The sequence below is a fragment of the Chrysochloris asiatica genome, unplaced genomic scaffold, assembly GCF_000296735.1.
Source record: "Chrysochloris asiatica unplaced genomic scaffold, ChrAsi1.0 scaffold00067, whole genome shotgun sequence".
Classification (NCBI taxonomy): Eukaryota; Metazoa; Chordata; class Mammalia; order Afrosoricida; family Chrysochloridae; genus Chrysochloris; species Chrysochloris asiatica.
Genome location: NW_006408585.1, coordinates 140,670 through 155,613, shown reverse-complemented (window position 1 = coordinate 155,613; position 14,944 = coordinate 140,670). Strand labels below are relative to the sequence as shown.

Below are 14,944 nucleotides of genomic sequence, written 5' to 3'. Positions count from 1 at the left end.
AAGCAAGGTTGTATCATCTGCATATCCCAGGTTGTTAATGAGTCTTCTGTTAGAGTTTTACTCCTAGGTATATTTATTACTTATTCAATACAGAAAGAAATACATTTTTATCTTTTTTTAAAAAAATATTAAACTGTGTCTCCTTCCCTTTCTTTCCAGGATTCCAGTTCCAATAGTGTTTCCTATCCTCAAGGATTTTTCACCAGGCAAAATTCAGAAGCATCTTTAACCATCTGATCCCACAAGCAAGGTGGAGGGGAAAGGGTGAAAGTTTTTGAGGTTAGAAGCACATCCCAGTCACCAGTGCATTAGTTCATTGGTTCAGTCCTATCTCTGATGTCTTTAAAAGGAAAGATTTCAAAGGTTTTTTTCCTTTCAAATCTTCTTTAAATCTTCGTTATTAAGCTATAATCCACATACTACTCAATTCACCCATTAAATGTACAATTCAAAGCTTCTTAGTATAGCCACAGACATGTGCAATCACACAGTCAATTTCAGAACATTTTCATCACTACAATGTTGTTGTTAGGTGCCATCGAGTCGGCACCAACTCATAGCGACCTTATGCACAGCAGAACGAAACAATGTCCGATCCTGGGCCAACTTCATTACTGTTGCCACACATCGATGCTGCCACCTGGCCAATCCATCTCGTTGGGGGTCTTTCTCTTTTTCTCTGACCCTCCATCTTACCAAACACTACAATGAGAAGCCCCCAGTGCCCTGTAGTCCTTGTTTTTCTATACTCTCACCTCCCACCGGTACCTCCCAGCTCTGTTGTTGTTTTTAAGTGCCTCTGAGTTGGTGGAGACTCAGAGAACAAGAGAATGAAAGGCTTCCTGGTGCTGCAACATCCTCACAATCACTGCTATGTGTGGTGAGTCCATTGTTACAACCAATGTGTCAGTCCATCTCATTGAGGGTCTTACTCCTTTTTGTTTACCCTCTAGAAAGCATGTCTTTATGTGTTAACTGATTAAATTGTGCCCCACCCACAAAATGTGTGCTGTAAACCCTAATATCCATGTTTGTTTTTTTGAGAATGGGTTGTCTTTGTTGGCTAGTGAGGCAGATTAGCGCAGGTCTCTTTGAGCTATAAGAGAGATTAAACAATCAAGCTAGCAAGCAAAGGTGGGGGAAGAGAGATGCCAAGCCAAACGAAGACTGTTCAAGGAGCAGAAACTCAGAAGACACAAGGATCTTCCTCCAGAGCTGACACAGAGAGAAAACCTTAGTCCTCAAAGTGACATCTTTGCTTCTGAACACTTAAAGCTCTAAGCAACCATTAACCTGTTTCAGCATCAATAGATTCGCCGATTCTGGACATTTAATATAAAGGAAATCATATGGTCTGTAGCCTTCCTACAGGGGTGGGGGGTGGCGGGTGGGGTTTAAAGCCTCAATGTCTCCCTTCAGTATCAAGGCTTTTCATTTCTTCTTCTGATTTGTGTCACACCTTCTCCAATCTTCCTTTGGGTACTCCCTTCAGCTTTTCTCCTTCCTTCTTGGCAAACTGCACAGGACCTCTAGCCCCATCCACTCTGGTACCTGCATTCCCTGCCAATGCCATGGACATCCAGGAAATTTGTCATCAGAAGTCCTCAGAAGGGTTGTTTTTAAAAATATGAGCTGCCACACAGGGTAGACAGGGATGGGCAACTTGGACATTGACTATACAAAATGGGGGGGGCGGGAGGAGGGCCTACAAAGGCAAGAAGTAACCGGCTTACAAGCTTTCAAGAGAGAACCTAGATCCAGAGGGTGTGAAGGAAGGTAGAATCTCCACTAAGTAGTATCCAATCTGCCTAGGCGGGGCTGATGAAATGAAATGCAGATTGGTCTCTTGTGATACAATAGTGAATAATTGTTATCAGGACTGATTGTGAGGGTTGGAAATGTTAAGGTAGACGTTTTGTAGCAAAAGGAGGGGAGTGATTAACTTTTCAGTCTAGGAGCGGAGGTCCCTGGGACCATCAAGGGAGAAGAGAGGAGAGCAGGACCCTACCCAGAGAAGCAGTGATGCCTGAGATGGAGGCAGAGACGATGACGTGGAGCAATGGCGCAGCTGGGGACTTTAGATACAGAGAGGGAGGGGCTGTGTACTGATGACCGGTGGGGGGGCGGGGGCAAGCTTGCAGGGTATACCCTTTAGTTGGTTGATGATGCATGGAGGGGATTGTAACCATGGCAATAAAACGATATACGATAGGATGAATGTAAAATTAATGTTCTCCCATGTAAACTATCACATTGTTGTTGTTGTTAAGTGCCGTCGAGTTGGTTCCGACCCATAGCGACCCTGTACAGGGTTTCCGAGGGTGTAAATCCTTACGGGAGTAGAAAGCCTCATCTTTCTCCCGCAGAGCGGCTGGTAGTTTCGAACCGCTTACCTTAAGGTTCGCAGCCCGATTCGTAACCACTACGCTACCAGAGCTCCTTAAACTATCACATAATTCACAATAAAACATAAAAAAACACAGGAGCTGGTTTCCATGAGCTCTTCAGCCAAACAATAAAGGAGCAATCGCTTCTCTTTGGCACCATCTATTTTCTTGTCACGTCTTCCTATAAAACTTCCTGGCGTGCTTAATGCCTCTTTCTTCTTTTTCTGTTAAAAATATGCTCTTAAAAAAACCCAAAAATACAAAACTGCTTTCTAGGATAGGCAGCAATCTAGTATTCAACAATAGATTATTTAATAAGCTTAGTATCTTCATGAGGATATTTACAAACCCTGGTGGCACTGTAGGATAGGCACTGGACTGCTAACAATGGTGGTGGCTCCCCAAGTTGTACTCTTCCTGTTCTAACTAGTTTCTTTCACTGAATCAACTTTCATCACACTGGCATAGTGACGTCAGTCCCCATCCCTAAGGATTTATAATCTAGTGAGGGTTGATTCTAAGACAGACCCTTAAAATGCTTACTGTGTATTTGCAAATGCAAATGTGAGAATAATGCACATAAGAGGCGAAGACTAACTTTAGAAGTGATCAGAGAAAATACTAGGTAGCTGGCTAACTAAACTGCTGTTGTTGTTAAGTCCACTGAGTCGGTTCTGACTCATAGTGACCCTGTATATTTGAACTACCACCTTGCAAGTCACATTGACCTTGCAGTCCAGCATCACAACCAATTAGTGTATATTTATATAGTCATCACAATAATTAATTTGCAAGTTTACTGACATGAACAGATATTCACTGTATATCACTATATATAGTACTAAGTGAAGTGCAGTAGCCAAACAACATAATGATGATTTTGAAATCTAGTGACTCTAGTCCTGGCCCAGGATTATCTGACTGTATGACCATCCTCAACTCTAAAGGGGGGTGGTAATAGCTACTCCCCGCCTACTTCACAGGAGCAGCTGCACAACCACCAAGCCTTACGATCAAACAGAGAGATGACACCCACTGAGAGCGGGAGGCCACAGAAGGCAAGGTGATCCAGGGCTCACCCTCAGCCTCAGCAAAGGGAATTCTTGGAGAACCCATGGATTTGCTATAATGCATCCATTTCCTTCTCTCAAGCCAGGAACCAAAGCTGTGCTGTTTAGGGCCAAGTGGTCCACTGTCAGTGTTACTATATTCATTGTGTCCAGTCGCAACAACAAGAACGCACGGCACCTAATAACAACAACAACAATGAGCAGTGGGGTCTTCTTAGCCTCAGAGTTGCAAGAGTCTTGGCCTCATCTACTTCACAGGTGAGGAAACCGAGGCCCAGAGTGGAAAGTCACTTGCCTATGGAAAGCCCTCCTAGTAGCAGGAAAACAAAACAAAACAAAAAACCTCCATCAGGGGAACAGAATGCATTTCTCCTCATCACTGGTCACCAAGCTGGGTCAGACTGTCATCGTCTCTTTCTTGGACTTTGTCTTCCCACCACCTGCTCTCCCTATGTTGTTGTTAAGTGCTGTCAAGTCAGTTCCGATTCACTTTAGTGAATTGGAAGTAGCTTAGCCCCAGCCCCCCGGCCCTCCTCCAAAGCTCCTATCTTAGGACCCCAACAGCCCTCCCTAGTAACAGCTCCTCCACCCCCTCAGCCAGCCCTTCTGAGTATCCCCCTACTTTCTGATTAGAACCTGACCAATACCCATGGCCTACTAAGCTCCTGTTGGCCTTTCTTTCTCTCTCCACCCTTGTCCCCATACTCTGGCTCCAATAAGCCCCATTTATCCTAGCTGAGGGGCTCTGGTGGCGCAGTGGGTTAACTGTCAGTCTGTTAACCACAAAGTTGACAGTTCTACTGCATCAGCTGCTCCACAGGAGAAAGATGTGCTGTGTGCTCCCATAACGATTTACAGCCATGGACAGACCTCATGCAGAAGTTCCACCATGTCCTATAGGATCACCACAAGTGGGAATTGACTTGACATGTGTTTTTGTTGTTTCTAGCTGAGTAGGCATTACAGACTATAGGTTATATGATAAACCCAAAGTTTCCAGCAAATCTTCTTCATAACATTTGTCATAACTCGTACCTAGGCATATCTGTGCTTATGCACATAGAGACCCATGTGTGATTACTTGATTGACTGCTCTCTCTCTCACTAATGTGAGGTTCTCTATTGCATCAACTTTCCAGAGTCTACAGAGGCTGAAGGGCTTGAAGGAGAAAATGCTCCCAGCAACTCAGCTGCTCCCAACCTTCTCTCTCTATGATGTGATAAAAAAGGAAGATGAACCATTACTACAGATGGTCTGAAAACAGCCCCCTTGGTACCTCTTCAGTCAGGCAGCGCGCAGGTGCCTAGGAGTGGGGAGCCGGCAGAGGCAGTGCTGGCTGTGCCCTGGAGCCATAAGGCTGGCTAAATCCTGGTGTTAGCTTGCCCTTGAGAGTGGAGCTGGCAGCCCCAGGGAGTGTCCCAAAGATGGAAGAGGCTATTAACGTGGCTCTCTCAGCCTGCACCACATGGTGAGGGAACAGTCTTATTATTAACCTCCGTGTATTAATATTTGATAAGGCATCTTCACAGGGAGAGATAGCAGTCATCCGTAGAAGAAGAGCTGTGGTTCCGTAAAGAGTTGTCAAAGCGGAAGAGGCGCTTTTATCAACAGGGGAGAGGGGATAATGGAAGAATGTCCTGGGCAGAGGTAACCTGCCCTGGGGCACACAGTACAGGTGGCAGGTTGGCCTCTCCTGAGGGCAGATTTAGCTGCACAAATAACTGAAATAACTAGCAGGTGTGTCTGTGTGGTGGCCTGCTGGAGGGGGGTGGGGCGAGGGGGGAGGAGGGGGCAGGCATCTCACAATGGCTGACTTCCAAGAGAAAGCTGCTGATCCAACTATCTTTTCCTCTGACTGTGCATTAAAATGATTATAAGCATTTCCACGAAGAGTATATTTCCCCAGTATCTAATCTCTAGGAAAAACTCCAGATATGACACTATAGGATAACACTGGATGCTAACAGCAGGTCAGTGGTTCAAACTCACCAGCTGCTCCTCAGAAATCCTATACAGAGTTGCCATGAGTTGGAACCCACTTGATGGCACTTAACAACAACAAAAAGTAAAACTCCACTGCCTATTTTGCAATCTAGGGATGCAAGGGAGAACTTTGCATTAATGATACCATCTTGTATGTATCAGTAATTCCTTTGTTCTCAGAGGTAGCAGGAGAGAGGTGATCCAAACATTAACACTGACACCCTGGTCTCCAGCATCTGCCTTTGAATCTGTGGAACAATAGACTGCCCAAAAGTTGCTGCCTGCCCCCCACAACTTCTGTTGGTAAAATCCTGCTTCTGGATGCAAAGCCCTTCTCAGGTATCTGGGGCACCTGGGATCAGTATCACTTGGTACAGGGGGACAGGTACAGAGGTAGAGGTCAATTGCCCCTTTAGGAGACGAGCAAAGTCTAGAGGAGGCCATGTTACACCCACCCTCCCTGGGGAGTTTCTGGGGAGCAGGGAGGATGGGCAGGGAACGGGGACTGAGGTCCACTGTCATAAGGCTCTGATGAATATCTGCCGTTGGTTCAGGGAGAAATTCATCGTTTACAGTGGCAGTGATTATGTGCTTCCGAGAAAGACAGGGATATAGTTTTCCAAGCAACGACTGCCCTGTTGAATTCTTTGACTTGTCCTCAACCAACCCCACCTCTCAGCCTCGTCACACTTCTAGGAAGAGGACTACAAAAAGACAACGCAAAAAAGGAAAGTCTGAAACATCACTTGGGCTCCAACTGAAAGGTGAAACCAGAGTGGGCAGCACAATTTCAGGGACTTTGGTTTAAAAGGAGGGTTTTTTTGTTTAACCTGTCTCTTAATCATTGCTCGACAGGCCAAAGAACAAGAGAGAGGCTGAGAAAGCCAGTCTCCTCTTCCTCACAGGCCCCTCTCAGGAGGCTAAGGATGACTCTCTGCACTGCAACCTTCAAGATGCTTCCGTACGCCAGGAGCTGTAAATCACCCAGTAGGCGGCACAAGGGATGCTGGGCACAAGCTGTGTGCATTCTTACCGCAGGCCAGGAGACGAGAGAAACTGAAGGGGATGGGAGAGAGGATGTGAGAGGGTGGTTAATACACAGAGGTTCTTTTCAGGAGCATCTTTCTGTACCATTCTTTCCTCTTCCAGCTGGGCCACATCTGCCCAGAGGCAGCATCCTCAACCCTGGGTCATTGTTGGGGTGTATATCCAAAGGCAGAGGAATGGAGCACGGGCAGGGAGGTCTCTGGGATGAGGGGATGGAGCAGAGGGTGGACAATCTGGCTGGTAGATCCTCTAAAGTGTGCTGTACTCCATCCCATCTAGATGGCCACAAATGTTTACCTGGAAGGGTTCTAGCAAGAAAAGGGAAAAAGAGGGCATGGAGCGTGAGTGACGATGCGTCTGGCACTGGGAGACACTGGGAAATTTCCTATGGAGACGTGAAAAGGCTGGAACCACTTCTTGTTAAGTCGAACCAGTTCTGACTCATAGCAACCCTGTAGAGGGTTTCTGAGGAGTGCTGGTGGGTTTCAATAGCTGACCTTGTGGTCAACAGTCCAGTGTTTAGGGAGAGAAACTTCTGCCTTTCCATTATTCTCCTTCCTCTAATCCCTCTAAGCAGGTTCCAGAAGTCAAAAGGTGCCAGAGTTAGTTATCATGGTGACAACTGGCTCTATGTTTAGGAAGAAACTTCAGGACTATCTGAACTTAACCTCAGTTTAGGAGCTAATATTAAGGAGCTAAAATCTGCCCATGGATCTATGAGGTAAATATTCCTGCTGGGCCCCTGGCCTTCCCCTTGATACTGCCCCCACCCCCTTACAGGAAACTTCTGTAGCATTTTCTTAACTCTCCCCTACCCCATCCCCTTTAATAAGGCTGATTTGTAGCTTCAAATAAAAGGTCAGTCATTCTAGAGAGAGGCCTGTATTTGTACACCAATGTGCTCGTTTCTAGGCAGAACAACCAGCTGATTTATTTACCTGGGTTCAGGGAAGAGGAGCTGGGAATGGTATAAAAGGTAGAAGAGGGTTACATCCTTTGAAGTTCAGAGCAAATTGATGGAGAGGTAGAAAAGATCAGATCCAGTCAACCAAATAAAGTAGTGATTTAGTTTCTCTTGCAAGAAACTCAGGTTTGATTCCCAGCCAACATACCTCCTATTTCCATAAAACTCAGTCAGTGAAAACCTATAGATCACAACAGTCTGATCTCATCATGCATGGGTTTGCCATGAGTAAGAACTGACTCAATCACAGCTAACAAGAACAACATCAAATGTAGGCCTTCTAACTGTGTGTTACTAGGAGGAGAGGCAAGAACCTGGAAGAGATACTGACCCTGGAAGAGCATGTGATGAGACCCCGGGATACTTTGGGTTTTGGGGGCTCTCCTAGATCACCCAGACAGATGGCAGGAACACAGCTGGGATTTGAACTGTGAAACCTTACAGAGAGAGACAAAGGCACTAATTATGGCGAGAAGAGGTCAAGAGGACCAAGCATGAGTATTTGATTAATTTCGCTGGTTCCTGGCTTTTCTTTCCAAACAGGGTCTTCCAAGGAAAAGGGGCGTGGGAGATAAGAAGAAAGAAACAAGTCCTGAAATAGACCAAGGTAACCCGGACAGTGATTGACCTTACTTTACCATCCTGAATGTCTAAAGCTGGAGAGAGGACCCAAAGAACCTATAGGACAATTTTCTTAGTAATAATAACTAACATGCATCAACATTCTGTTGTTAATAAAACACTGCCATATCCTTATTTGATCTTCACAACCACCTTTGGAAAGAACTATTGCTCCCATTTTATAAGAGAAGAAAGCAAGTCAAGGGTCCTCTAAAGCAGCAGTGCTAAAATTGAAACCAGGGCTCGAATCCAGGTCTTGTGGTATTTTCTTCCTTGCCCTAAGACCACACATTTCAGAAAGAAAATGTCAGCCCAATTGCGCCAACCTTGCTACATGTATCTATAAAGCAGACCACCATCATCATATAAGAAGCACAGCTGAATGCCTTCCTTGGTCTAAGACTCTTAGGGATGTGGGAGTGAAATTATGGTGACCAAAGGTCACCTCTGCTCCCTAGGGCATGAATATCTAAAGTCCTGCAAAGACTGGTTTGGCAGCCCCAAAGACAATACAGAAGAGCAAAACATCAAGAGGTTAAAAATTGGGGAAGACAGTATGCTCTCCTCCCTTGCTTCACCAACCTAATAGTCTAACACGCTACTTTGGACTTTTTTAAAGCTTTATTCTCTTCCACAGGTTATACAGATTGGACACTCTGGAAAGGAAGAGCAGTAAACTCCCTTTAAAAGTGTTGAGTAGACCCTAAACTTACATGTTTATTTATTAGCCCAGAAGTTCTGAATCAGTAAGACCCAAGCATGTAACTCAGTAACATTCAGTGGCTTGCTCTTTGCCAGGTGAGGTGTGGAGGGGGCATTCAGATTTGGGGATAGATAAGATGCATTCTCTCTTGGAGAGTCCTGGTGTGGCACTGTGGGTTAATGCACTAGACTGCAAGGTCAGTTTGAACTGCAAGGTCAGTGGTCAGCAGTTCAAGCTTACCAGCCGCTCCTCAGAAATCCTATACAGGGTCACTATGAGTCAAAACCAATTCAACAACACTTGACAACAACAACAAGATGCATACTCTAGGTAAGAAATACAGCAAAACGTACCTTCATCCATCAGCATAGACCTGCATGTTGCTATAATGCTGAAGGAGTTCCAGTGGAGCTTCCAGACTAAGTCAGACTAGGAAGAAAGGAAGACCTGGAGCCCTACATCTCAAAATAAGCCAATGAAAACCCTATGGTTACATGGCTACTTGCCTCATGAAGGCTTCACTTCGATCAAAGATTCTATAGAACTCTTGTTAAAAGAGAAAATGTAGACTATAATTTCAAATTCTCATGGAATCTAAACTTTCTGGAGCCACTAAGGCTGGATGAACACCACAAACTACTGCCTTGAGATTATCTTTAAACATTAAACCTAAAATATCCAAATATTCTTAAAAGCAAACAATAGTTTAGCTTAACTATTAAAAAATGTCTGCCTTGACTGTTGTGTTCTCTTAAAGAACTCTCTTATTGTTTGTTGTTAGGTGCCATCAAGTCGGCACCGACTCATAGCGAACCTATGCACAGCAGAATCAACACTGCCTGATCCTGGGCCAACCTCACTAATGTTGCCATGCTTGAGTCCATCGATGCTGCCACTTGGCCAATCCATCTCATTGGGGGACTTCCTTTTTATCTCTGACCCTCCACCTTACCAAACATGATGTCCTTGCCGACTGGTCCCTCCTGACAATATGTCTGAAGTATGAGAGATGAAGTTTGGCCATCTTGGCCTCCAAGGAGCACTCTGGCTGCACTTCTTCCAAAATGGATCTATTGGTTCTTTTGGCAGTCCATGGCACTTTCAATATTCTCCTCCAACAACATAACGCAAATGCATCAGTTCTTCTACAGTCTTCCTTATTCACTGTCCTCCTTTTGCATGAATATGAGGTTATTGAAAATACCATGGCTTGGGTCCTCAAGCTGACATCTTTGCTCTTCAACACTTTCAAAAGGTCTTGTGCAGCACATTTGCCAAATACAATACGTCATTTGATTTCTTGACTGCTGGTTCAGTGAGTGTTGATAATTGATCCAAAAAGAATTAAGTCCTTGACAACTTCAATCTTTTCTCCATTGATAAGAATGTTGTTTATTGGTCCAGTGGTGAGGATTTTTGTTTTCTTTATATTGACATGTAATCCATACCAAAGACTATGCTCTTTGGTCTTCATCAGTAAAGAACTCTCTAGGTGGGAACAGACTGACAAAGCAACTCAAACAAAGCATATAGGAAAGTTAGGGCCCTGTGAGCTTCTGTTAATTGGGGATGAACAATTCATAAAAAGAAGGTACAAATGGATGCCCAACTTGAATAATGTAATCAACATCATATAAGTGTACATGTAGAAATTGTTGGATTGGTATATGTTCGCCTGTGTATATTCTCAACAACAGAAATATATTAAACAAATGATTAAACAAAAAGGAAACCTTACAGATCTAGTCAGATCCCCAATTGATCATGGGGATGGTACAGGATTGAGCAGGGTTTCCTTTCATTGTGCATGGGGTCATCATGACTGTAACTAGCTAACAACAACAAAGGCAATGCCAAGGCTAGCAAAGGCCCTTTCCTGATCCACCTCATTCTGACCATTAGGTTTCCCAGGCAGTTGCCCTCTTGTGCCTGCCATCTTTTACCTACCTCCCGTAAAGATTTACACCCTCGGAAACCCTGTACAGGGTCGCTATGGGTCAGACCCGACTCAATGGCACTTAACAACAACAACAACAACAACAGTCTGTGGTGCTGTAGGTTGGTTTGAACTGCAAGGTTGGAGGTTGAAACCCTATCTATACAGGGTTGCTATGAGTCAGAACTGACTTGGCAGCACTTGGTAACAACAACAACCAGTCTTCCAGGGTGTTCTTCAGATCTGGCTACTATTGTCCAAACCAATCAGAGAAACCTTTAGGTCATCTACTTGTCAGAATCACAGGCATGTTTCAATATGGAGCTCCAGGTCCACCTCCTCCATAAACTATTCCCTAATTCTTCCTGCATCTTCTCCTTTACTCTCTCACTGGCTACTAATTTATGCCTCTCCCACCGTTCTTCTCTAATTCTATCCATACCAATTAATTGTGAACTAGCTCATTTCCCCTAATAAGTTATAAACTCCTTAGAGATGGACCCCAGGTTGATTGCTCCAAGTTTCCCTCTCCACTATCATGCTTAGCTTTAGGCATAGTAGGAGCATAAAAAGTAATTGTTAAAATTAAATATACTTTGGTTTCTTGAAAAAAAAAAAAACAACGAAAAAACAAAAACCTGCCTCCCATTTTCCTTCAAGAAAACTTACAAAACATGGTTTCTCTCTTCCTCCCTTCATTTGTAGCACCAGAGTCATTACAACCAAATTCAGCCAGCACAAACATATAAAGAGGGTACAGATGGACTGGTAAAACCAAAGGTTTGATAAATTTTAAAGAGGATAAATTATATATACAATCAAAAGCAAAGGATTAGTGCTATGATCTGTCCCCAAGGAAAATGAGGAAGGAGTTTGAGGGGCAAGGAGTGCTTAGGAGGAGGTGAAGGAAAAAGACAGGGAGTTAGTGAGCTATAACGGCATGAAGTGTCAGTGCTAAGACCCATGTGAAGTCCAGACATTTGCAGGTAAAAGGTCAATATGGCCCCAGAGGGGATGAGAGACCTAATCATGGGGATGATGAGGGGATCAATGGCCTGGGAAGAGAGTGGAGGGAGGGAAGGTTGGAGGAAAGGTGAAAGAGAACTACCATGGCCTTCCCAAGAGGGATGGGGCAGTAGGAGAGTCGCTCCAGAAAGTTCTTAAAGGAAAGGTGGCACCTTCCTTATGGGGTAGAAGACGGTAACTATCAGTGAGGGAGAAACAAGTCTGATTTGGACCAATGACCGATGGATCAGGTGAAGACCCCACCACCATCACCACATCCCACCCCTGCTACACACACTGGCATACACACACACAACCCCGTACAACTCAAAACTTCCCTTCTCAGACAAGGACAAGGTTAGCGGCAGACTATAGCACTTCAGGCCAGGCTCAGGGAGGCAATGATCACAGGGGCTAGGGAAAAAATGTCAACAATCCAAGTCAGAATTCAGCCAGCAGGGGGAGGAAAAGCCATCTCTACTAGAGATTGAAGATCTTTCTCTGGGTCTCACACTAACACACACACACATACACATGCACACACACACTCACAGAGAGACTGAGAGGGATAGAGAGAGAGGGTACTCTGAAATCCACTATGAACCTACTAAGTAAAAATTTCATGCCAGGTCAAGGATGGGAAGTTTCATCCAGAAAATCCTGGATTTTCTGAGGCAATGTAAGGAGGATGTTATCTACGTGTTATCTACTCTTAATTTCATCCCAAATCACTCTGTTCTCTTGGGATCTCAGGGAGGATGACGATTCCTCCATTCAGGAACTGGAAGGAAACAGACTGCATGATGAGGTCCCATGGACCTCTGCCACGCTGAACAGCCCCGTCAGGGACTCCTCCAGCCAGACTTGCTCTTACTTCTGACTTTGGTCACAGATCATTTAGGACAAGGGCAGAGCACAGGGGCTACCTGGCACCAATTCCAGTCCAATCTTGACTCTCAGTTTCCTGGGAAGATCCAAAACAGTCTGAGCCTGCACTCCCAATGGGCCAGCCTCTCCAAGCCATACAAACACATCTGCATCACAGCCCTGCACACACAGGAATCACCATAGGTAGGAGGGGAATGGACTTCAGAATTACAAGGATGGCTCCCCTAACCCCCATGCCATGTTCATGGCTCCGAACGGTACCTGCTAAGGCCTTGATCCGGGACCTCTCAAAGAGCCTGGCTGAGCTGTTGTCATTGTCCAGCTCATCATCTGGGGCATCCCAGCGGGCATTGATCCGGCTGTACGGAGGCTGGTTGCCCCCGGTTTCAAACTCCGTGGCTGATGTCATGTCAGCAGGCTCTCAGCAGCTCTGCCTGCCTCAGTCTTCATGGAAGGGTCCCTGGAGGGAGAGCAACACAGTCAGAGGCTTAGCTCCTTACCCTCTTGGACTTCCTTAGGGGAAACTTATTCGGAGCTTTCGACAGAAGTAGATCTTTCTGGAAGCAGCACACCATGTCACCTGCCTGGACATGCTTCCCACCCAGGGTCTCTGGGACATGTGTTATAAAATGTTGCAGCAGCGGCGGCAGCAGCGGGAGCAGCAGCAACAGTAACGGCAGACGGAGAGCTGCAGGAAGCAAGGGTCAGGACGACCAGCAGGTGGAGACTTCAGTCGGAGGGAGCTGCTTCCTCCAAACCCCAAGCCACCAGCACAGGAGCTAGAGGCTGAGGAGGGGGAGGGGATGCTGAGAAGAGTAGCCCCCGCCCAGCAGACGGGTCTCAGGATCTAAGCTAGAGAGGGGAGACTGGGGTCAGGAGAAGGAAGCTGCGAGTTGGGTGAGTACAACTCCAACAGGAATCAGCAGGGAGGAATGAATGAATGCTACCAGCTCTAGGAGCAGCACCCTGGGGAAGTTCACTCCTCACAGAGGCTGCCCAAGAGTGCTGAGTAAATTCCTTACCAGCAGTAAATATTCAGAAAGCTGAGCTCTTGTGTTTGCTTTCTCTGAAGTATGGCCAGGTTCTCAGACTAGGTCTCCTGTTGAATCCCATGACAGACCAAGAAGCCCAGAGAAGCCTGTTGTCCCAAGCAAGCATGATGATACTGAGGGTGACAGAATTCCGTAGACAATGAGACGTACAGCGGGTACCTCTGCAGTCAGCATATGCATCAGGAGCATTGGCCACATGCTTATCATTTTTGCTCGTTCATTCATTCATGTTTACTTCAAATTTGTAGACAGTCCCAATTAGGTGGTAAGCACTGTACTAGCAGTTATGAGTAAGAGAGGAAGGGCCCCAACCTCATGAAGCTTATACTCTGGCAGGAGAAACCCTTAAACAAGCAAGTACAATAAGGTGTGACGTATCTCACCCCTGGGAAAGAACAAGGTAAGGAATGTGGGCAACTCATGGTGGGCACTGGGGTGTCAGGCAAAGGGGCATTTAAGCTGGTACCTGAAAGCAGATTGAAGGCATCCCACAAAGAGACAGACAGAAAGGAAAAAGAATCCAAGCAAGGAAAATACGAATAAAGAAGAGGGGCAAAATTCTGCAGGTGAGCAAGAACATTGTAAAATTGAAGAACTTTGAAAAACACTCATACACGGTAACTGGAGGATGGGGTGGGGTTAGAAGAGAAACATGAGAGAGAGGTCTAGAGAGGCCTTGAATGCCTTGGCCCTTTGGAAAATGATTAGCTTTCCTTCAGCCTTCATTTCCTCATCCGAACCTGCCACTCAAACATCTCCCCAGCGAGTTTAAAGGATCCCAGAATCAAGTCTGGGAGCACGGAGCCTTCTTATCATAAGAAGAGTACGAGAGTGGGGTGTGGGGATGGTTAAGCCTGCACATGCCAAGCGTCTCATAAGCCATGAGCTGTGAGAGAAACCTTCTCATCCACATGTGTGTGTCCACTCATACTATTCTCTCACACATATGCACATACTTCCAATACATACAAACACACAGACCACACATGTGCCTCTCACACCCCCCAAAACCCCACTGTCCTTACGTCCATTCTGACTCACAGCCACCCTGTAGAGGGTTGTTGAGGCTATAAATATAAATATTTTCAGGAGCAGAAAGCTTCATAGCAGGCAGCTGGTGGGTTTGAACTGCCGAACTTGCGGTTAGCAGTCCAGTATGTATCCTGTGATGCCACCAGGGCTATAGGATAAGCACTGCATCTAACACACACACGAACACACCACATGCATGCTCATGCTTCCAACATATACAGTGTATCCGCTCCCCGCACCCACACACGTGCATTC

The 14,944-nt window shown here is 45.6% G+C and overlaps 1 protein-coding gene across 2 annotated transcripts in view; it reads right to left on the bottom strand.

Moving 5' to 3' along the window:
• The window catches only part of SPTB (spectrin, beta, erythrocytic), an 82,897-nt gene extending 69,829 nt beyond the window's left edge, over positions 1-13,068 (bottom strand). For both annotated transcript variants that reach the window (XM_006864557.1, XM_006864558.1), the window contains exon 1: positions 12,867-13,068. In XM_006864557.1, the coding sequence (XP_006864619.1) occupies positions 12,867-13,014 (148 nt within the window). In that variant the 5' untranslated portion in view covers positions 13,015-13,068. The remainder of the gene's footprint in view (positions 1-12,866) is intronic.
• Between the last annotated feature and the right edge of the window lie 1,876 nt (positions 13,069-14,944).